This window comes from Adiantum capillus-veneris, chromosome 23 (assembly GCF_014529385.1).
Source record: "Adiantum capillus-veneris isolate H3 chromosome 23, ASM1452938v2, whole genome shotgun sequence".
Classification (NCBI taxonomy): Eukaryota; Viridiplantae; Streptophyta; class Polypodiopsida; order Polypodiales; family Pteridaceae; genus Adiantum; species Adiantum capillus-veneris.
In genome coordinates this window covers 74,387,967-74,407,442 of record NC_140953.1, presented here as the reverse complement: position 1 = coordinate 74,407,442, position 19,476 = coordinate 74,387,967, and the positions used below count along the sequence as shown (strand labels likewise).

The 19,476-nt window shown below is 44.4% G+C and overlaps 1 protein-coding gene across 5 annotated transcripts in view; it reads left to right on the top strand.

Moving 5' to 3' along the window:
* Positions 1 to 6,396: 6,396 nt before the first annotated feature.
* LOC147427993 (uncharacterized) overlaps positions 6,397 to 19,476 on the top strand; it is a 46,775-nt gene continuing 33,695 nt past the window's right edge. For 2 of the 5 annotated variants that reach the window (XM_086496556.1, XM_086496558.1), the window contains exons 1-4: positions 6,397 to 7,389; positions 7,553 to 7,646; positions 7,784 to 7,914; positions 9,043 to 9,225. In XM_086496556.1, the coding sequence (XP_086352682.1) occupies positions 6,601 to 7,389; positions 7,553 to 7,646; positions 7,784 to 7,914; positions 9,043 to 9,225 (1,197 nt within the window). In that variant the 5' untranslated portion in view covers positions 6,397 to 6,600. Of the gene's footprint in view, positions 7,390 to 7,552; positions 7,647 to 7,783; positions 7,915 to 9,042; positions 9,226 to 9,312; positions 9,424 to 19,476 lie in introns of those variants that run through there. The other 3 variants (XM_086496559.1, XM_086496557.1, XM_086496555.1) reach the window with 3 other exon arrangements.

Sequence of the window (19,476 nt, the reverse complement as noted above, 5' to 3'; positions counted from 1 at the left end):
CATCAAGAGAAAGCTCGAGGAGGCGGAGAAGATAAACGCCGATTTGAACGACCTCCTCGTGAACATGGGAGAACAAGCTGAAGCAAAGAAACAGACATTCCAAAAGCAGATAGAAGAACTGAGAGGCCAATAGGCAGAAGATCAGTTAAGCACAGGGCCAGCATCCATGGAAGGCATAGATTTAGATAATGTGGCAGATCCTGTGGACACACCAATGCAAGAGGAAATCCTTGTAGGACCCTCTCAAGAGCCACAAGATCTGACACAAGAAGAAGAAGAGAAACTACGAAAGGCCATAGAAGCAAAAATCAGAGAAACTGCCAAAGAAGCTTTGGAATGGGAGCTGAGGGTTTTTAAATCCATGACTATTCAGAAGATAGACGCCAACAACCTTCGGCGTGAATGGCTACAGCCCTCTCTCCCATATCCTTTGCTAAAGTACGAAGCCGCCACAATCAACAAGAGAATCATAGAAGAGCCAACAGTGCCACTGTACAGCGGCTTATATCTCCAAGCCTAAAGGGGTAAAGTTGATAGTCAACTCCTAGCCCAGGTGGAGAAAGGCATGGCTGACAAAATATCCGCAGTACCTAATCCATTTGGTAGAGGCACCAAAAGTCATCAGAGATAACCTAAGCTTCTGTCCTCTACCAAGGATGCGGACGTGGAAGGCCCATGAGCTACTGCAAAGAAGCCAACCCACTTGGTTAAACTATCCGAAGCTGTCTGGCTTGAAGGCAGGCAAGCGAATAAGTGTTCAATGAAGGAGTACGAGCGGAAGTGCGACGCGAGAGAGAGTGCGAGAAGAAGAGAACGACGATATGGTGAACTCGCTCTACTGTAATGTGTAGAGCATAGCGAGTTCTTATTAGGTTTTAACAAAAGAATATGTGTACATACCTGGTAGCCCGCCCACTTACCTGGGCGACCACATTGGGCTTTATACCCCAACAACCTCCCACTTAAAGTCCAATGTGGTACTTTAAGTGTGAGAGAAGCTACTATACAAGCTAATATACAAGAGATGTAGAGAAGTGGTGTACTACCCTACACCTAACTGCTTGCGAAAATGCGTAAAGCTCTCTGAGGGAAGTCCTTTTGTAAGTAGATCAGCAGGATTTTTTGTGGTGTGAACTTTGACAAGCTGAAGTTGCTTATCCTCGAGCATTTCCCTGATGAAATGATACTTCACATCCACATGCTTTGTCTTTGAGTGATAAATTGGATTGCGAGCCAATTGTGTAGCACTTTGACTATCACAATATAACATAGGCATCTCTTCTTTGATTCCCAAATCTGTTACTAGTCGATTAAGCCAAATTGATTCTTTGCATGCCTCTGATGCTGCAACATATTCAGCCTTTGTAGTAGACTGAGTAACACAATCTTGTAATCTAGAACGCCATGATACTGCTCCACCAGCCAATGTAAAGACATACCCTGACGTAGACCTTCGGTTGTCTAAGTCACCTGCATAATCTGAGTCTGTAAAACCCTTTACACTTAGCTCCTGACTCCCATAGCATATACGCATACTCTTTGTAGCTTTCAGGTATCTCAATATTCCTTTCACTGCCTCCCAATGTTTCTTGCCTGGGTTTGACATGTATCGACTTACTACTCCCACTGCAAATGCAATGTCTGGGCGAGTAGCAATCATTGCATACATCAAACTACCCACTGCAGACGCATATGGAATCTTATCCATTTCAGCCTGTTCTTCCTCAGACACAGGACAATCTTGTTTGCTAAGTTTCACATATGGTGGCAATGGAACACTCAATGCCTTTCCCTTCTCCATATTGAAACGTTGCAAAACCTTGTCAATATACTCTGTTTGAGATAACCAAATCAACTTCTTTGATCCGTCTCTCTCAATGCGCATACCAAGTATATGACTTGCCTCACCTATGTCTTTCATGTCAAACGATTTTGCCATCTTTGACTTCAAAGTTGAAATTTCTTCCAAGTGCTTGCCAGCAATCAACATGTCATCCACATACAAAATAAGGATCAGCCAACTACCATCCTTAGCCTTCTTTGTATATAGACAGTGATCGAACTCACTACGTTTGTAGCCTTGAGAAAGCATAAACTTGTGGAATTTATGGTACCATGCCCTCGGTGATTGTTTTAAGCCATAAAGACTCTTTAACAACTAGCATACCCAATCTTCCTTGCCTTTCTCAACAAACCCTTCTGGCTGCTGCATGTAAATTTCCACATCTAAATCACCATGCAAGAACGCTGTCTTGACATCCATTTGGTGCAACACCAAATCTAATATGGCAACCAATGCAAGAAAGCATCTCAATGTAGTCATCTTGACCACCGGAGAGAAGACTTCATCAAAGTCAATGCCTTGTTCTTGCTTAAAGCCCTTGGCAACAAGCCTTGCTTTGTACTTTGGCTGACTATCATGAGCGGTGATCTTATACCTGTAAACCCATTTACAGGGTAGAGCCTTTTTGCCCCGTGGTAATTTAACTAGCTTCCATGTCTGGTTTTTATGCAGAGCTGTCATCTCTGACTGCATGGCCAATTGCCAATTCCTGGAGTCCTTCATTTGCACTGCTTCCTTGTAACATGAAGGCTCATTGCAATCAGTCAACATGACATAGTTCATAGATGGAACAAACCTATCAGGAGGTCGCGTGACACGTCCAGATCTACGCACAATAGGTGGCTCAAGCTCAGCCACAACCTGTGGTTCCACTCTATCCTGTCCTTGCTCCTCTTGAGCCCTGGCATTTTGTCTTGCACGTGCAGGTCCATCTTCTTGGAAGACAACTCTTCTAATCTCCTCAACCCTCTCTGGTTTAGAATGATATTTGGATTCATTAAAGTGAACATCATTGCTGCGGACAACCTTTCTGGATTCGGGATCCCAAAGTCTGTACCCCATCTCACCAGAATTACCATAGCCTAGAAAGATGCACTTTCTACTCTTTGGCTCAAGTTTGTTCCTAAATTCCTTTGGAACGTGAGTATATGCCTCACAGCCAAAGACTCTGAGATGCTTGTATGAGGGCATTTTGCCTGACCATACCATCTCTGGCACTGAATCCTTCTGCAAAACCTTGCTAGGAGATCTATTTACAAGATGAACAGCTGTTGATACAGCTTCAGCCCAAAACCCATTTGGCAGCTGTGCATTAGACAACATACTTCTGACCTTCTCTTGTATGGTCCTATTCATCCTCTCAGCAACACCATTTGGAGGAGGATTGTAAGGAGCAGTAAGTTCACGTTTTATACCTTTTGACTCACAAAAGTCCTGAAAGGCCTTTGAAACATACTCTCCACCATTGTCAGTGCGTAAGCATTTAAGCTTCTTGCCACTCTGATTCTCCACAAGTGTCACAAACGTTTTGAAAACACTAAACGCTTCATCCTTGTGCTTGAGAAAGTAAACCCATACTTTCCTCGAGTAATCATCTATAAATGTCATAAAGTAAGAAGCTCCCCTAGAGATAGGTTAGGCATAGGTCCACACAAATCACTATGAACAAGTGCCAACTGTGTATCTCTTCTACTGCTTCTATGCTTATGTGGCTGCTGTGTTTGCTTACCATACAAACAATGTTCACAGAATTCAAAATCATTAAATGAAAAGCCAGGCAAATGACCAGAACAGACAAGATTTCCATTCCCTTCTTGGACATATGTCCTAACCGGCGTATGCACAAAGAAAACGGTGCTTATGTGGCTGCTGTGTTTGCTTACCATACAAACAATGTTCACAGAATTCAAAATCATTAAATGAAAAGCCAGGCAAATGACCAGAACGAGACAAGATTTCCATTCCCTTCTTGGACATATGTCCTAACCGGCTATGCCACAAAGAAACGTTCGGCTGCTCGGTTACATTGATTACATTTTTAGAGACATTTGATACATAAATCATGTAAAGTCCTCCAGACTTTACTCCATGTGCTACTCTCATAGAACCCTTGGATATCTTCCACATGTTCTGTCCAAAAGTGGTGACGTAGCCAGCATCATCAAGTAAACCTGTGTTGATCAAGCATTTTGTAATTGCGGGAACATGTCTCACATTCTTCAGCGTGAAAGAAGAGCCATTCTGAAACTTCAATTGAACATCTCCAACACCTAAGATCTCACATGTCTGCCCATTGCCTAGCCGAACATGATCTTTAGTGGTCACATAAGAGGTAAACCACTCCTTGTTTGGAGACACATGAAGTGATGCTCCTGAGTCTATAATCCAGTCACTCAGTGCATTTCCATCAGATGCTGTAAGAAGAGCTGAGTCCATTGTATTCTTCAAGAAGTAGATGTCTCCTGACACTAGACTGTCATCCTCTGCAACAGTGTTTGTCACATTTATTTCTTGAATCTTCATTGAGGACTTGTTCTTCTCACCATGGTTTTCAGCTTTCTCTTTGCCTTTGTCACATTCTTTCCTTTGGTCCCTAGCCTTTGACCGAATTAAGTCTATAAACACTTTGATTAACTTCACTTGTTCTTTTTTATTTTCCCCAGACTTAAGTAGCCAATTTAAGATAGGAAGTACTTTTAAAAGATTAAAAATTAATTATCATGACAAGCCTACTAGTTAAGCACCACAAACAATCCACAAGTTGGGCTTACCCCAACAACCACCCCATTAAGCCAAACATGGGACTTCTTTTCTGTCCTCCTTATAGTAACAACATGATCCACTTTCTTTGGCTCAGAGATTGGAGTCATCCATAGCTTCAACATTCTTTGGCTCAGAGGTTGAATTCATATAGTAGAGCTTCAATATCTTTTTGGATCGAGGGCTAAAGCCATCCAAGTTTCAACGTGTCTCTTTCTTTGGACTTAGAGGTTGGATTTTGAACCACCGCTTTGATACCAATTGACAGGAGAAAAATTGGTGTGAGAGGAGTGAGAGAGAGAGAGAGACGATGTGTAGCCAGAGCTCCAATGGTGAACTCCCCCATTCTTATTCCTTAGACTAATAATGAATGAATACACTATGTGTATATGTGATGGGTATGCGTTGTATATCCACACTAGGAGATAAGCCACTTGGTTTTTTTAAACACAATACAAGCCAAATACAGCTTCTGTGCTCAAGATGAATACTTTAGGAGGAGAGAGTCGATACAAAGTATTGCTCATTTGATTGTGGAGTCATGGCTAAGTTTTGCAGGTTAGTCCAACGCTCATTAGATTGTGATGTGAAGCCAAGCATATCTAAGATTGTGTGCCAAAACAAGATGGAGGCTTCTTAAAGCCCAATCATTGTATTCCAACCAGTTTGCTCCTATTGTGGTAGATATATCAAAATGTAAGCATCTTATTGCATTATTGCGACATCATTCTACAAGTTAAATGGTTGTGTTTTTTATGAATATTAAGTTGACTATAAGTAATTGTGTTTTTATGTCAATTGTGTCATGTAAATTTTATTCAAAAAAGATTACGATGACTCAAATTACGATGTAGAGTTCTCATACATTTGATTGTTTCTAGCTGGCGCTTTTCTCCTCCCATACACCCTCGACAGAGACACCTAGCACATGGGAGAAGTTTGATGCTCGATTTGACTCTGTGTGTGTGTGTGTGTGTGTGTGTGTGTGTGTGTGTGCGCACCTCCTAGTATACCTAGAGTTCACTATGCCATCTCCCTTGCTAGAGCACATCATCATGGTGCTTGGAGTCGTTGGTATCCACTCAAGGACCCTATCATCACAGTTCATCCCTCTAGTGGTGGTGGCGACAAATTATGTTGAAGTCGCGACATGCATGCCAAATCCCCGCCATGCTTGTGTAAGTGCTAAATTGCCATGCCAGCCTCCCTTGCTAGTGCCACCCCTATTGGCAAAGGTTTGCCATCCACTCCTCATTTTGTGTAACCTTCTTACACTCCCATTGAGATAGCCGCTCTTGTAGACCCCACTTCACAATATACACATCAGGAGAACTTTACAACACATAGATGCGTCGATGCCATAATAGAGATTGGCTAGGGGGTTATGTGTATACCATAAATAGTTCATAGCACAAGTGAGGTGTACATGGATGAGGATGGGAAATGTTCCATTTCTAATTATATGCACAAGTTGTGTAATCAAACTTTTTGGCATACCATTTTTTACTAGGCCAGTGCTTAGATACCTTTCTCTCTAGTTGATTCGTGCACTGTATCGCCACCGTCATTTGTGGAGTCCTCCAACATGGAGAGTCATTGATCAGGTCAAATTAGAGACATGTTTCATTTGGTCCATAGGTCAATGATTCTCCCACCCCACCACTCTCGCTCTCTCTATATATATACACACACACACACACACACACACACACACACATATATAATATATATGTATACAATAATTCTCTCTTCCCCCCCCCCCCCCCCCCCCCCCCCCCCCCTTCTTCTCTCTCTCCCCCTCCCTGCCTCCCTCCAGTAAAACCCACAGAAAGACAAACTAACCTGCTTTGAGGTGCAGCTGGCAAGGCATGGCGGTTCAGACAGATATGTTCGATGTATTAACGAAAGCACCTGGTTTCCATCATTCAATTCCATCGCCTCTTCCGCTATCTCTGCCGACCGCTTGTCCTCTTCTTGCAACCTCTGCCTGAACACTGATGGAGCAGCTTACGTGGCCACGAGGCTCTGGAGGACACATTTTCTCCACCATTTCTGCCTCCGATTATGGCGAATTTAATTGGCGTCATAGAAAGGACTCGTCCCACCCTCGTCATTGCCAAAGCGAAGCTTCTGCGTCTAGCAGGCAAACAAAGAGCAGCAGAGATTACAATTTGTCCGATTACAACCATCACATTTCCCTGAACGAGGAGGCCTCTGGCCATGGGGTTGATCAACTTGCATGTGGGCCTCTTAGGTTTCCCATCAAGAAGGATGATGACGATGGAAAGCTAGAGTTTACAGGTAAAACTTTTCATTCTTCAAGTTTCTGTGGCAGAGAAAGCAGGAAGCACGAAGTTTGCTGTAGTCTTGGAGAGTTTCATGCAGATATCAATCAAAGCAAGGCTTGCATGGTTTTCACACCACATACACCACTTTGGTGTGAGTCAAACCCATCCAGCAATGCCAGAAACTACAGCGTAAGGTCAACAAATCATACCCATGGAGTTCCTGATTTCGCCATGCTTCCCGATGATATTCTGTTAAGAGTCATGGGATCCTTCTCTTGGAAAGATTTGTGGTCAGCGAGCAGGGTCTGCCGTTCTTGGTGCCTGGCCTTGGCGCCTCTTCGGGAAGCCATGCACTTTGTTCATTGGGGAAAAAGGTTTAAGCATGGCCGTGGAGGAATTGCTCGGAATGTGGATAAAGCTTTGCTCTCTTTTCTAAATGGAGCCAAGCGGGGCTGTACTGCTGCTATGGTGGATGCAGGTCTTTTACTGTGGGAAATGGTGTGCTTAAACTCTAATTCCTTTGTGTGCTAGTGATTTTATCATGGGAATGCTTGTTCTCTTGTAAGTGAGGGTTTAGTGGTTGAAGTCGTAGTTGTGAGCATGCTTTTTTGTTCGAAACTTGTGTTGTTCAACTGACAGATGGGAAAATATCCACTTGCAGGGACAAAAACAAGAAGGGGTCCATTGGTACAAGCAGGCTGCAGAGCTAGGTGACCCAGCTGGCCAGTGCAACCTTGGTCTTGCTTTTCTACAAAGTAGCACCTTTATACACAATGCATCATATTGTTAACTATTTCTACATTGTTCTCTGGACCAATTCTTACTACATTTTTCTGGACCAATTCTTATTGAATATGTCTAGAAGTCTGAGTAGCTATTTGAATGTGAACAGATCCAAACAATGCCGCTGAAGCAGTCAAGTGGTTCCAGCGAGCAGCCTTAGCGGGCCATGTTCGTGCTCAATATAGTCTCGCGTTGTGTCTCCAACAAGGAAGAGGGGTAGATAGCAGTATAGTTAAAGCTGTATGTGATCCTCATTATTCACACTGCTCAATGTATCTGGAATGATGGATATGGCATCTATGAAGAAAATAATGATTGCATTTTCGAACTTCAAAACATGTTATGAAGACTCAATATATTATGTTAAAGGATTGCTTGTTCTTTTTATTTGCAATTTGAAGTATTATAATAGAGTGATAATCACCTTGGGTGAACACATGCAATATTTTTTCTTATTCGAAGTGACAAAGGAAAATCTACTTATTTACAGGGTAATTGCGGGAATACTTCTTAAGAAAGAAATTATTATGTTATGGTTACCTACCCTAAATCTTTTGTTAGCACCTATCCCTTGTTTTGTTGAAACATAAGCAGTTAGGCACACGGATTCATGAAATCCCAAGTAGTAGGCCACTTCTTTTGTTTGAACTTATGCCTTGTTTTAGGCAGAAGCCAATAGTTGTTGATTGCTTGTCACAAGGGTGTCTTCCTATTATTAGTTGGAGATGATTCCTAATGTCAAGCGTAAAGAGCTTCTAATTTAGTCTTCATTTAAGAAGAGTGGCCCATTTCTTTTAAGGCAAGGGTGGCTCAGTCACATGCCTTGCATTTGAAGGCTTAAATTTTGATTAGCCCTTTGATATATCACATTTTATGATTTAAATTTCCAAGTTTCACTGCTGTAACATTTTTAAGTTGTAATTCTGACAATTAATTGAAATTTTCATGGTTTTTATTATAAAGCATATCTTTTACCTTCACTTGAGGTTTCATATTTTCAATGCCCCTGTAAGAAGGGCAATGTCTTATTAGCAGGCCAAGTTTCTTTCTTGTCTTGCATGTTAAAAAGGCTTTAGAAGTGCTCTACAACCTTCAAAAATGAAACTGTGGTAAGGTTTTTCCTGTCCTTTGATCCGCCAGGCACTAGGCCTAAGTGTGTGCATTATAATCTTGATGTAGCTCTAAGAGCTGTAGTTTTTGCTTGATGGAAACGAGTGTTATCGCTCATGTTGGTGATCGACTCTTATTTGTCTCGAGTGTAAGATAATTAATTCTGAGGTGCTCTAGGGAGGTGGTTTCTCACCAGCTTTAAATATATAACCCATTTGAAAAGTTGTGCTGCAATAACTGTGCATCTTGGTTGTGCAGGCTCGGTGGTATCAACGAGCTGCAGATGGTGGCAGTGCAAGAGCAATGTACAATTTGGCTCTTTGTTACACGAAAGGCGAGGGCCTCATAAGAGATTCTCAGTATGCCAAGAAGTGGATGAAGCGTGCAGCTCTTGCTGGGCATCGGAAAGCCCAATATGAGCATGGATTAACTTTGTTTGCTGTGAGTATGGTGCATTTTTGTTTGGGACGGTGGAGTTTGTGTGCTCAAGGTAGTTAGTGATTTTACTTATTATGAACTTTATGGTAGAGTGTGCGGATCAGTACCATGAGGATAAGATCGGCTTACACTCTCTACCGTGTAGATTTAGCAAGCCGTAGATTTGAGTACGAGGCTTCACCCTGACGTTACTAATGTTGTTTGTTGTAGTTACTTCTTCCTTGCTTGAATGGGTGCTACTTAGCACGAATGATGGTTCCTTTTATTTCCTTGGAGCGAGAGAGAGAGAGAGAGAGAGAGAGAGAGAGAGAGAGGTGAAGAAGAAGAAGAAAGAAGAAGAAGAAGAAGAAGAAGAGAGAATTTTAACGTCGTAGGAAACTATTCCTTTTATTTCCTTGTAGAAAGAATGAGAGAGAGAGAGAGAGAGAGAGAGAGAGAGAGAGAGAGAGAGAGAGGAGAGAGAGATGTGGAGGGAGAAGAAGAAGAAGAAGAAGAGATTTTTTAACGTCATAGGAAACTATTCCAAGAGACCTTAAAGATCTATCCGAAGAGAGAGAGAGAGAGAGAGAGAGAGAGAGAGAGAGAGAGAGAGAGAGAGAGAGAGAGAGAGAGAGAGAGAGAGACCCCAAGAAACCCTCTCAAGGGCCCCCCACACACATGCAATACCTCAATGTAGACTCTATTGACTCGAATGGGGGAATGTCGCCGTGACAACTCTTCAAAATGAAGCACCTCCGGGGCTGATTCGATGCACCTTTGGATCCGTCTCGATGAGGGGTTGCTGATGGCACCAAGGGGTAGATCTGGGGCTGATTTGCTTCTCGATGTGAGAGGAATGAAGGGCTAAAGATTGGTTGCAAAAACGCAGCCAATTTGATGCGCAAAGCAAGGCTGAAAATGCAGATGATGATGGAGCCGATGATCGACAGCAATGGGAGTACTTGATGTGGCGAGGAAGTGGCCGAGGCCCGAGAACAGGCTCAATGGGCTGCCGAAGGTCTGGGCTGCAACAAGGAAGATAGCATCAGCAGATCCACCATTTTCCGGGGATGGCAAGGGCTGAAAACTGAAAGCGCTGTGCTGCTAGGGCTGATCCGGCTTGTGGCTTGCGACGAGAAGCAAAAACGCAAGGGCTGTTGGGTGCAAAATGCTAGGGCTGATCTCCGGCGTTGGCTGAGGATGACCCAAAATGCTGGCTGATCTGCTTCCATTAAAGGGCAAAATACTACTTATGAACTTTTTAGGACGTAAGGTAGGGCAAACTTGGAAGCCAAAGTTTAAAAATAAATCAATTGAAATGATTTATTAATAAACTTGTCTAGGTAAGGTTTTTGGGTGAAACCGTCGCACATCTACTCACCTGGAAATTCGATTGATGCGAGGAATGGCTAGTTGGATTCCTCTAACCTAAAACTACATGCATGTCATGCTTGATGTCCATTGTAGTGTAACAACATTGTCAAAACGCGTGTACAAACCATTTATGCGAGAGGGTTCCAAAATTGAAAACCTAATCTAGTGGACTCATTTGAACATGGAGATCCTGCGAACAGGCTCACAAAATTGCCGGTACTAAGCCTCCTAGGATTCTAGACACTCCTATCTAGGGATAGATACAAAATTGGCTCTGGAAGTGGATGAAGCATGTGCACGTGGCACACCGAGCCATGTGGACGTGACAAAGGCTTTACCAATTCTGAGCACTAAGGACAAGATTTTTGAAGCAAATTAGTACACAAAGGATCTAGACAGTGCTTATGCTAAGGTATATGAGGCTCTACAGAAGTCTCAAGCAAGGCATAAGAAGGCAGCAGACAAGCATCAACACGACTTGCAGTAGAGGGAGAATGATTGGGTGCTACTTTGGTTTGAGAAAGCACGCCTATGGAAGAGGAATGGTAAGGAGATAATTTTTTTTTTCCCTCCAGGAAAAAGATCCTTCCATTAGTTGATAAAAACTGCCCATAGGGCTACAAAGTTCAAACCACCTCTACTAGAGAGGGCTACATCAAAGGCATGGGGAGATTCTCCCAGTGAGAACAAAATATGTACAATGAGGCTGAATCACAAAATGGGAGGAGGGAAGAGCCATCTGGGTGCACCTTGGACCATGGAGAAGAAAGGCCCTAGGCGCTAGAGTCGCAGGAAAGCCTCTCTGCGCTCCCGCATTCGGTCGAAGCTGCCCTGAGGTCTCTTGAACCCCCTAAGAGTATGAATCAGCTCCAACCAAAAGTCACGAACAGTCTCCATCGGTGGGACAGGGCGAGCCTCGAAGATGCGGAAGCAACGGGCCCGCCAAATGAACCAGAGTGCCAGGCCACAAATGAGCTCCCAACACACCTCTCTCTCACTGCACCACTCCTGGGGTTGAGCTATGTGGCAGGCTGAAGTGTAGGTCGCCTTGAATCACTATCTTCCTGCTGGTGGAGGCTAACTCAAAATGGAGCGCAGAGCCGTGAGGGTGGACGAGGCAGTAGCACCCCAAGTGAACTGTCACGCTGTGGAGAGAGCTGGCATCAGTCGAAGTACTCGAAGCCAAACCTACTGTGCCATGGGGAAGTCCCACAGACAGTGACACTGACTCTCCAAACGATGGTCACAAGTTGCACATGCTACCGACAAGCCACTATGTACTAGCCAGCTCCCCACTGCTGTAGCTGTGTGCATCCGCTGTCTGGAGTCCCACAACCGCTCCCAAGAACCTGACAAGAACTCAGCTGTGAGACCCTCCTCTTGCCAATGAAGTGCTGCAGTAGGACGAGCCTCTCTCCGTACTGCTGGTATATGTCGCCCTAGTCGAATAGTGTACTAAAAGAAGGGGATCCCAAGGTGATCGGCTGAAGGGAAGGGGTCTCTCCAAAACCAGTCTCTAGGGTCCCACTGACTCGTGCCAGGGGACGGCTCTCCCAAGCCCAAAGCCGCCCGTGGCCTGTCTCAACATCTACTGAGTCAGGATCTATGACAAGTCCTCCCATAGATGCCCACTACACGTATCCTTTGAAAACAGCACTTTGCTACCTGAGGAGCCTCTATTGAGACTTCGTATAGACGACCATCTCCCTGAATCTCAAAGAACATGGGGGGAACAGCCTCTGAGTAAGCACGAACTGCGATGAGGACCTCCAGTCGCGTGAAGGCTCCATCCATCTGGGAGCTGCTGTCTCTAGAGGGGTGAGCCAATTAGCTGGTAAAGCCTTTGTAATGGCCTGGCACATGCTCTACACCTCTCTCATGCCTCATAACTGGATGTTCTATGTCTCCTCAGGCAGCCCTGAAAACTGAAGCTAGTCTCCGAGAGTGCGGGCTGGGCCCTCTGCCATGGGACTAGAAACATCAGGCCTACTATCAATCAGGTGGCCTCTCTGAGTACAAACCATGGGGTTCTGAAACCGGCAAGTAGGGCAATAGACTTTGGCTTTCACCCGAAACTTTACTTTAGACTTTAGGACACAGAGAAACTTCGCAAATAAAACCTGTGACTGGAATTAACACTCGAAATGAACATGGCTGGGAAGCTAGAGCGCTCCAAGCAGACCCGACAACTTGTTGGCCCCAAAGACAGGCATATTTCTTTATTCTTATCAAAAAGGGAATAAAACCTGCAATTTCCTACGAGCTGTCCCACATAATCCGGGCTGAAAAAGACTTGTTCTGGCTTGATTTCGGTAGTATAACCGCACTAGGAAACTTCACAGACAAAATTCCCACACGTTGGATGACTTTCCCGGCGCATACGGGCACTTCCCCAAACCTGGCGAGAATCTGCAGCACGCTGAATTCTCTGTTTTCTGCCCCGGAAATACACCAGATCGCGTGTACAACGATCCCCTCGCTTCCTAGGACCTCCTAGGGGTATTAGGGATTGATTAGGGCCAAAACCCTAAACCTGCAAAAATACACAGCAGGCTGTAATTTACTGTTTCGGGCTCCATTTCACGTGCCGTTCGCATCCGTAGGAAGCTCTTGAGCTCCCGCACCTGTAGGGCTACTTGCCGTTTGAATCGGATGAGATTTCTCGTGTGAAATCTCTCCGAATTCTCCTGTATCTGCGGGGGATCAGCAACTAGCTAATCCAATACCTGTGCAAGAGGCTCTTGCCTCGGCAATCGCGCATGAACCCACACAAGTGTACATACAGATGAAAAGCCCTTGAGTGGGGCATCATGTTTCTGTATTCAAAGGGGGAGAGATATGCACGAGAGTGGAATCATCGCGCTACATAAGACAATGGAGAAAGCAAGCTTTCCATTAAAGCTGTGAAACGTGCACCCACTACTCACCCACACTCTGTAGTCAGTTATGGGCAAAAATCAGCCCCCTCTCATTTTGGGCGTCGCCTCTTCATGCAGACTTGGCAAAATCATTTGTAGCCACCAAGTGTCCACTTTACCTCTTTTGAGTTAATTTCCTAGTACCCACCGACTTGTAAGTGTAGAGAGGGGGCCTAAATGACTTTGAACTAAGCCTAGACATACTTTTACTGCTCGGATTCGAGTGCCAGTCAGCCCGACCAACTCATGGCGGCAAGGCCTTTCCGTTTGCGGGTGAAACTCTCGGCCGTCGGCCGTTTCACACTGGCCGTACAATGTCCGGTCATTTGTGACTTCAAAAAGAGGGTCCCAAAAATTAAATAAAAATCAAGGGAAGGAAACCAACAACTAAGGTTAGTGGTTGCCACGTCCTCGTGACATACCCCCCTCTTGAAATCGCAAACGTCCTCGATTGCATGCCATATATGATGATCTTGTGTTATTAGCACCCTTTTATCATCGCATGTACCCGCAAGAAAGGTCATAACACATAGATGCAAACTTAATGAGACCTTCATATTTTGTTCATTTCCATCTATGATAGAAGTGAGGATAATACCTTTAACACTTGAAGAGCGGTGCACACTTCTATTGCACTGAATCCGTATGTACATTTGATGTGCTAGCTCCATCATTACCCCTCCTTTGCACACGTTGGGTAGGGGCATACGTAGGCTGTAACCCAAAGGCCTCAAAGTAAAGATGCAATACATTTGGTGTGTAACAAACTGCTGACGTGTCGAAGCCTAAAGAATGGAGCCAACTTACAGATGACATGGTTGCTCGAGAGCAGAAAGCCTAACCCTAATTTTTGCCAGAAACCCTAACTATTGAAACCCTAATTTTGGAAATCCTAACCCTAAAACTTGCAAACCCTAATTTTAGAAACCCTAACCCTAAAACTGCAAAAACCCTAACCCTAACCCTAACCCTAAGGACAGTAGATAGATTACATGATGACGTGGCAGGCTGTACGGATTTCCGTGTTTTGCGCTGGCTGATGACGTGGCAGGTTGTACAGATTTCCGTGATTTACGCAGGTAGCTTTTGGCATTGCTTTTTGGACCAGGAGCTTTTGAGTTTTGAAGGCTTTTCACTGTAATTGCTTTTTAGGCCAAGGACCTTTAAATATGAGGTTAGGGCTCATTCTCTGGCATGCTTCCTGGAGAAGGTGCACAGTCTGGAGTACCGGCTTGTACTGTGTTGATGCAATATAAAGAAATACCGAAAGGGGCGCCAAGGTTTGGGGCCAATACTCTTTGGGGTGGAATTCCGCTACTCCGTGTCGTGTGTCGTCTCTCTCTTTCAGTTCAATTGTTATTAAAGTGTTAAAAGTCTGTTCAGTCTGTTCTTTTCTATTTGCACGTAATGCCCGTCTTGTGACAGTGGTATCAAAGCATCAGGCGTGTGCTTTTCTGAAAGCATACCGGTCCTACAAAAGAGCAGAGCTTTTGGAATTTTATTTGAGGTATCTTCGTGCTCCGGCCCCGGGCTTTTTAGCCACTCCCACCCTTACTTCATCGCGCATCGGGCGCGCTCCCGTCTTCATCGCAGTGTCTTACAGGGCATAAGCCAATTAAGATCACTTGTAGAAGGATCCAGATTTGTTTCAAGTCTGTTTTTTTCTCAGAAGCAGTGCCATGCAGATGTTGATGTCTAAGCTACCAAGCAACATACTCCAAGTACTTGGCAAGCTTTCAAGGTATTTTTTGCTCGAAGTTATATGGTTTCTGACATCTTCCTTCAAAGTGCAACTTCTGGCAGAGTGGGGTATCCTGAAATGCTTGCCATGGAAACCCTAGCAGATTATAACTTGAAATCTTCTCGACATCTCTTAGTAGATGTCTCTTCACGAGAAGATGACCTTGGAGGTCCGGTGTGATTGCTATCTCTTGGGACTACCATCGTCGCCAAAGAAACACTGTCTGTCCAAGAGTTGATGGACCATGCTGTGCTCGGCTACGACCTCATGGAAGGAACCTAACCCTAATTTCTGGTGCAGGTTTCAAGATGGAAAGTCAATCGACTTTTCGAGCTCGACTGATGTCGAGATTGCTTTTTTAAGTTTCAAATCTGTTTGAGAACTTGTTTGGTGATCTTGTTTGGAATTTGTTTGAAATGGATACTATCTGTTTTAAACCTGTCTTGGTGCCGATTTGAATTGTTTGACTCTGGTTTGATACTGGTTTCAATGATTGGTGATTTTACTCCCAGGTGGAGAAGTGAGAAATACTGTTTTGATATTGTTTGAACCTCGGAATGACGCAGGCCGATGCTTGGGGAGCGCTTCGTTGTATGTTTGAAAACCTTCGAACGACGCAAGCCGATGCCTGGGGAGCGTTTGGTTGTATGCTTGTAAAATAATTGTTGTTGTGACTCTCGGCCCGGACCTGGATGGTTATGCAGGAGGAGTATTAAGAAGTCTGAGTAGTGGTTACTCTCAGCACCTCCAAACGACGCAGGCTGCGGTCTGGGGGGCGTTTGGTTGTAAAAGGCCTCTATATCTCCCGGCCCGGATCTTTTTAGGTTATGCGGGAGGAGTGATGAGGGAGTCGTTGAATATCTCTGGCTCGGACCTTGTTAGGTTATGCGGGAGGAGTGTTCATCGGCGCCTTTATGTTTCTATGTTTTGTAACATGCATATGTAAGCATTTGTGTTGCATTGTGATGTGCCAACTACTGAATATTCCTAATTGGATGAGACTGCGTGGGTATGTAATTTTAGTGCATCAAGACACCCGTGGAAGATCAATACGGTCTGGATGTGATGGCTAATTTTACTATGCCGGAATATCAAGAGTTCCGATTTGGAGAAAGGAGAAGCTCACTCCTTGATCAAAACAGCCGAAAGGAGAAGCTAACTCCTTGATCAAAACAGCTGAAAGGAGAAGCTAACTCCTTGATCAAGTGATTGTCCCTTGGAATGTCCCTCGGAAATTTTTGAGCTAACTTGAGTTGTTTTGCAGATATGCAGTAATCGCGGACGATTACTCTCTTTTAAGAAGGGGAGATGTAACAAACTGTTGACGTGTCAAAGCCTAAAGAATGGAGCCAACTTACATATGACGTGGCTGCCCGAGAGCAGAAACCCTAACCCTAATTTTTACCAGAAACCCCAATTGTTGAAACCCTAATTCTGGAAACCCTAACCCTAAAACCTGCAAACCCTAATTTTGGAAGCCCATAGTAATGCATACTGGGCCCATAGTAATGCATAGTACTTGAAAAGGCCCATAGTAATGCATACTGAGCTTAGGAAACAATTGTTCCTTGCCCTCTTGAACCTTGCCTTTTCAAACCTCAATAGAACCAAATCACCAGGTGAAATAACAGTTCACGTTGGTACTTTGCTTGAGTCTTCTCCAAGGAAATTTTGATTTTCTTATACATTTCATCCATGTTCTCAACATATCGATATGCCTCAAAAATCTTGTCCTTTGTATGCAGAATGGGAGGAACCTTTTTTCCACCTTCAACAATCTCAAAAGGTGCCTTGCCTGTGAACAAATGCACCGTATTGTTGTACGCATACTCACGCATAGGCAAATACTATTCCCACTTGCCCTTATTATCTGACACATAACATTTCAGCAGATCCAAGACAATAGAATTAGCCTCTTCTGACTGTCCATCAGTTTGTGGATGAAATGAAGATGAGAACTTGAGTGTAGTGCCCATGTTCTCAAACAATCCTCTCCAAAACAAACTCGTCATGCGAGGATCACGATCATTGACAATCGACTGTGGCATGCCATGGTACTTAAACACATTGTACATGATTAGCCGTGCCATCTGATCAGATTTTATCTTCTTCTTGACAGGAATGAAATGGGCCTGTTTGCTGAGTCTACAGATAATGGTCCATATACCATCATTCCCTGTCGACGTTCTTGGAAGATCAAAGATAAAATCTATAACAATGCTTTCCCATGGCTTATCCGGAATTGGCAGTGGCTGTAACAACCCTGGTGCCTTTTGCTTGTCAAATTTGACCTTTTGGCAAATCACGTGCACAAAGGCATCCACATCTCTCCTCAAAGTAGGCCAGTAAAAGAATGTCTCTACCGCTCTTACTGTCGCATCAATTCCACGATGCCCTGCATACGGTGGGACATGACTTTCTACCATGACCTTTCCCCCCCCCCCCCCCCCCCCCCCCCCCCAAGAAAAGATCCTTCTAACAGTTAATGAAGCTGCCCATAGGGCTACAACGACCTCTATAAGAGAGGGCTACAACAAACATGACGGGGAGACTCTCCCAATGAAAAAGCAACATATGTACAATGAGACTAAATCAAGAGATGGGAGGAGGGAAAAGCCACACAGGTGGACGGTAATGCCATCTGAGCACACCCTGGACCATGGTGAAGAAAGGCCCAGGACGCTAGAGTCGAAGAAAAACCTCTCTGCGCTCCCTCATGCGGTCGGAGCTGCCTTGGAGTCTCTCGAAGTGTCCTCTGAGAGTATGGATCAACTCTAGCCAAAAATTCCGAACAGTCTTTGCTGGTGGTACAGGGCAAGCCTCGAAGATGCGGAAGTAGCGGGCCCGCCAGATGAACCAAAGTGTTAGGCCGCAGATGAGCTCCCAACACTCCTCTCTCTGACTGCACCAGTCCTGTGGCGTAAGCTCTGTAGCAGGCTGGATTGTAGGTCGACCCCCCTACATCACTATCATCCTGCTGGTGGAGGATAGCTCAAACTGAAGTGCCGTGTAGATGGCGGAGGCAGTTTCACTAGGTGGGAACCAGTTCCGGAAAGCCGGGCAGCGGACCAGTCAGTAATTACCATGACGGTTACCACAGTAACTCCAAGAGGCTATAAATAGGACCCATTACATTATAATCGGGTTGACTGTACTTTTGGGCTGTTTTATCTTTTGACTTCCTACTCTTAGCTGTGTGGTTGTAGTCCTGAAGCTGTTCCGAGCTACATTATTCTCACTTGTACTCTTACTTTGTAATCTCTAATACAATAGTCGAGTATACTTCAGCCAGATATACTTTGTATCCATTCCTTCTGAATCTGAATCTGAATCTAAACTGAATTTGAACACTAATTCCAGTCATTCAGTTGTCTCTTTCTCAGTAGATGTATTCCAGTTCATGTAACTGTTCTAGTTCAGTTTCTATCTTTTCCTCCAGTTCTACTAATTGAACTAATGAATCACCAGTAGCTGTAAACACTGGAATAAGCTATCTAAAGAGATCAGCTCCAATTCCATTTTGGCGATCACGATGGCTAGAGTTGTTGCTCGTTGACCAGCAGACTCCTCTCCCAGTTTGAGTTTTCAGTTGCAGTAATGACACCCAAACCTAGTCGTGGCCGGAAACCATTCTATTGCGTTGACCCTATCCCTGAGGAGTCAGAAAGAGATTGTGATCCTAAGGATGAACAAGTAACTGACACTGAGGCTCAGGAGGAGCATAGTCATGTTGATGAGGCACAGGACTCTCAGCATTCTAGTCAGTCCAAAAGACGCAGGGCTGAAAGGGAAGAACGCAAGGCCAAGAGTTCTCGGACCACACAGGGAGACAAAGGAGCCAAAGGCAGTAAAGGAAGTCGTCATAGTTCCAGTAGAAAAGCTAGGAAGGAAACAACAACTGAGATGGAGGCAGAAATTAATTGGGATGCAGACATAGACCATTATAAGAAAGCTTCAAAAAGGAGTCAGGATCCCAAGGTGAGAAGAGGAAGAAACGAGGCTGATAGATTTGGTTACACACATATCTTCATTGAAAATTTCTTTTCCTGTGTTCAAAGGGGAAAATAAGGATGACCCGGATGTTCATATCCAAGCTTTTGAGCAGTATGCTTAGTTAAAAAATATTGATGAAGATGACTGGGGAGAATACTTTCCGCAAACATTAAAGGAGGTAGCAAGGAAATAGTACTACCATTACCCGGCTTGTCAACTCAGATCATATAATAAGCTGCTTAAAGCTTT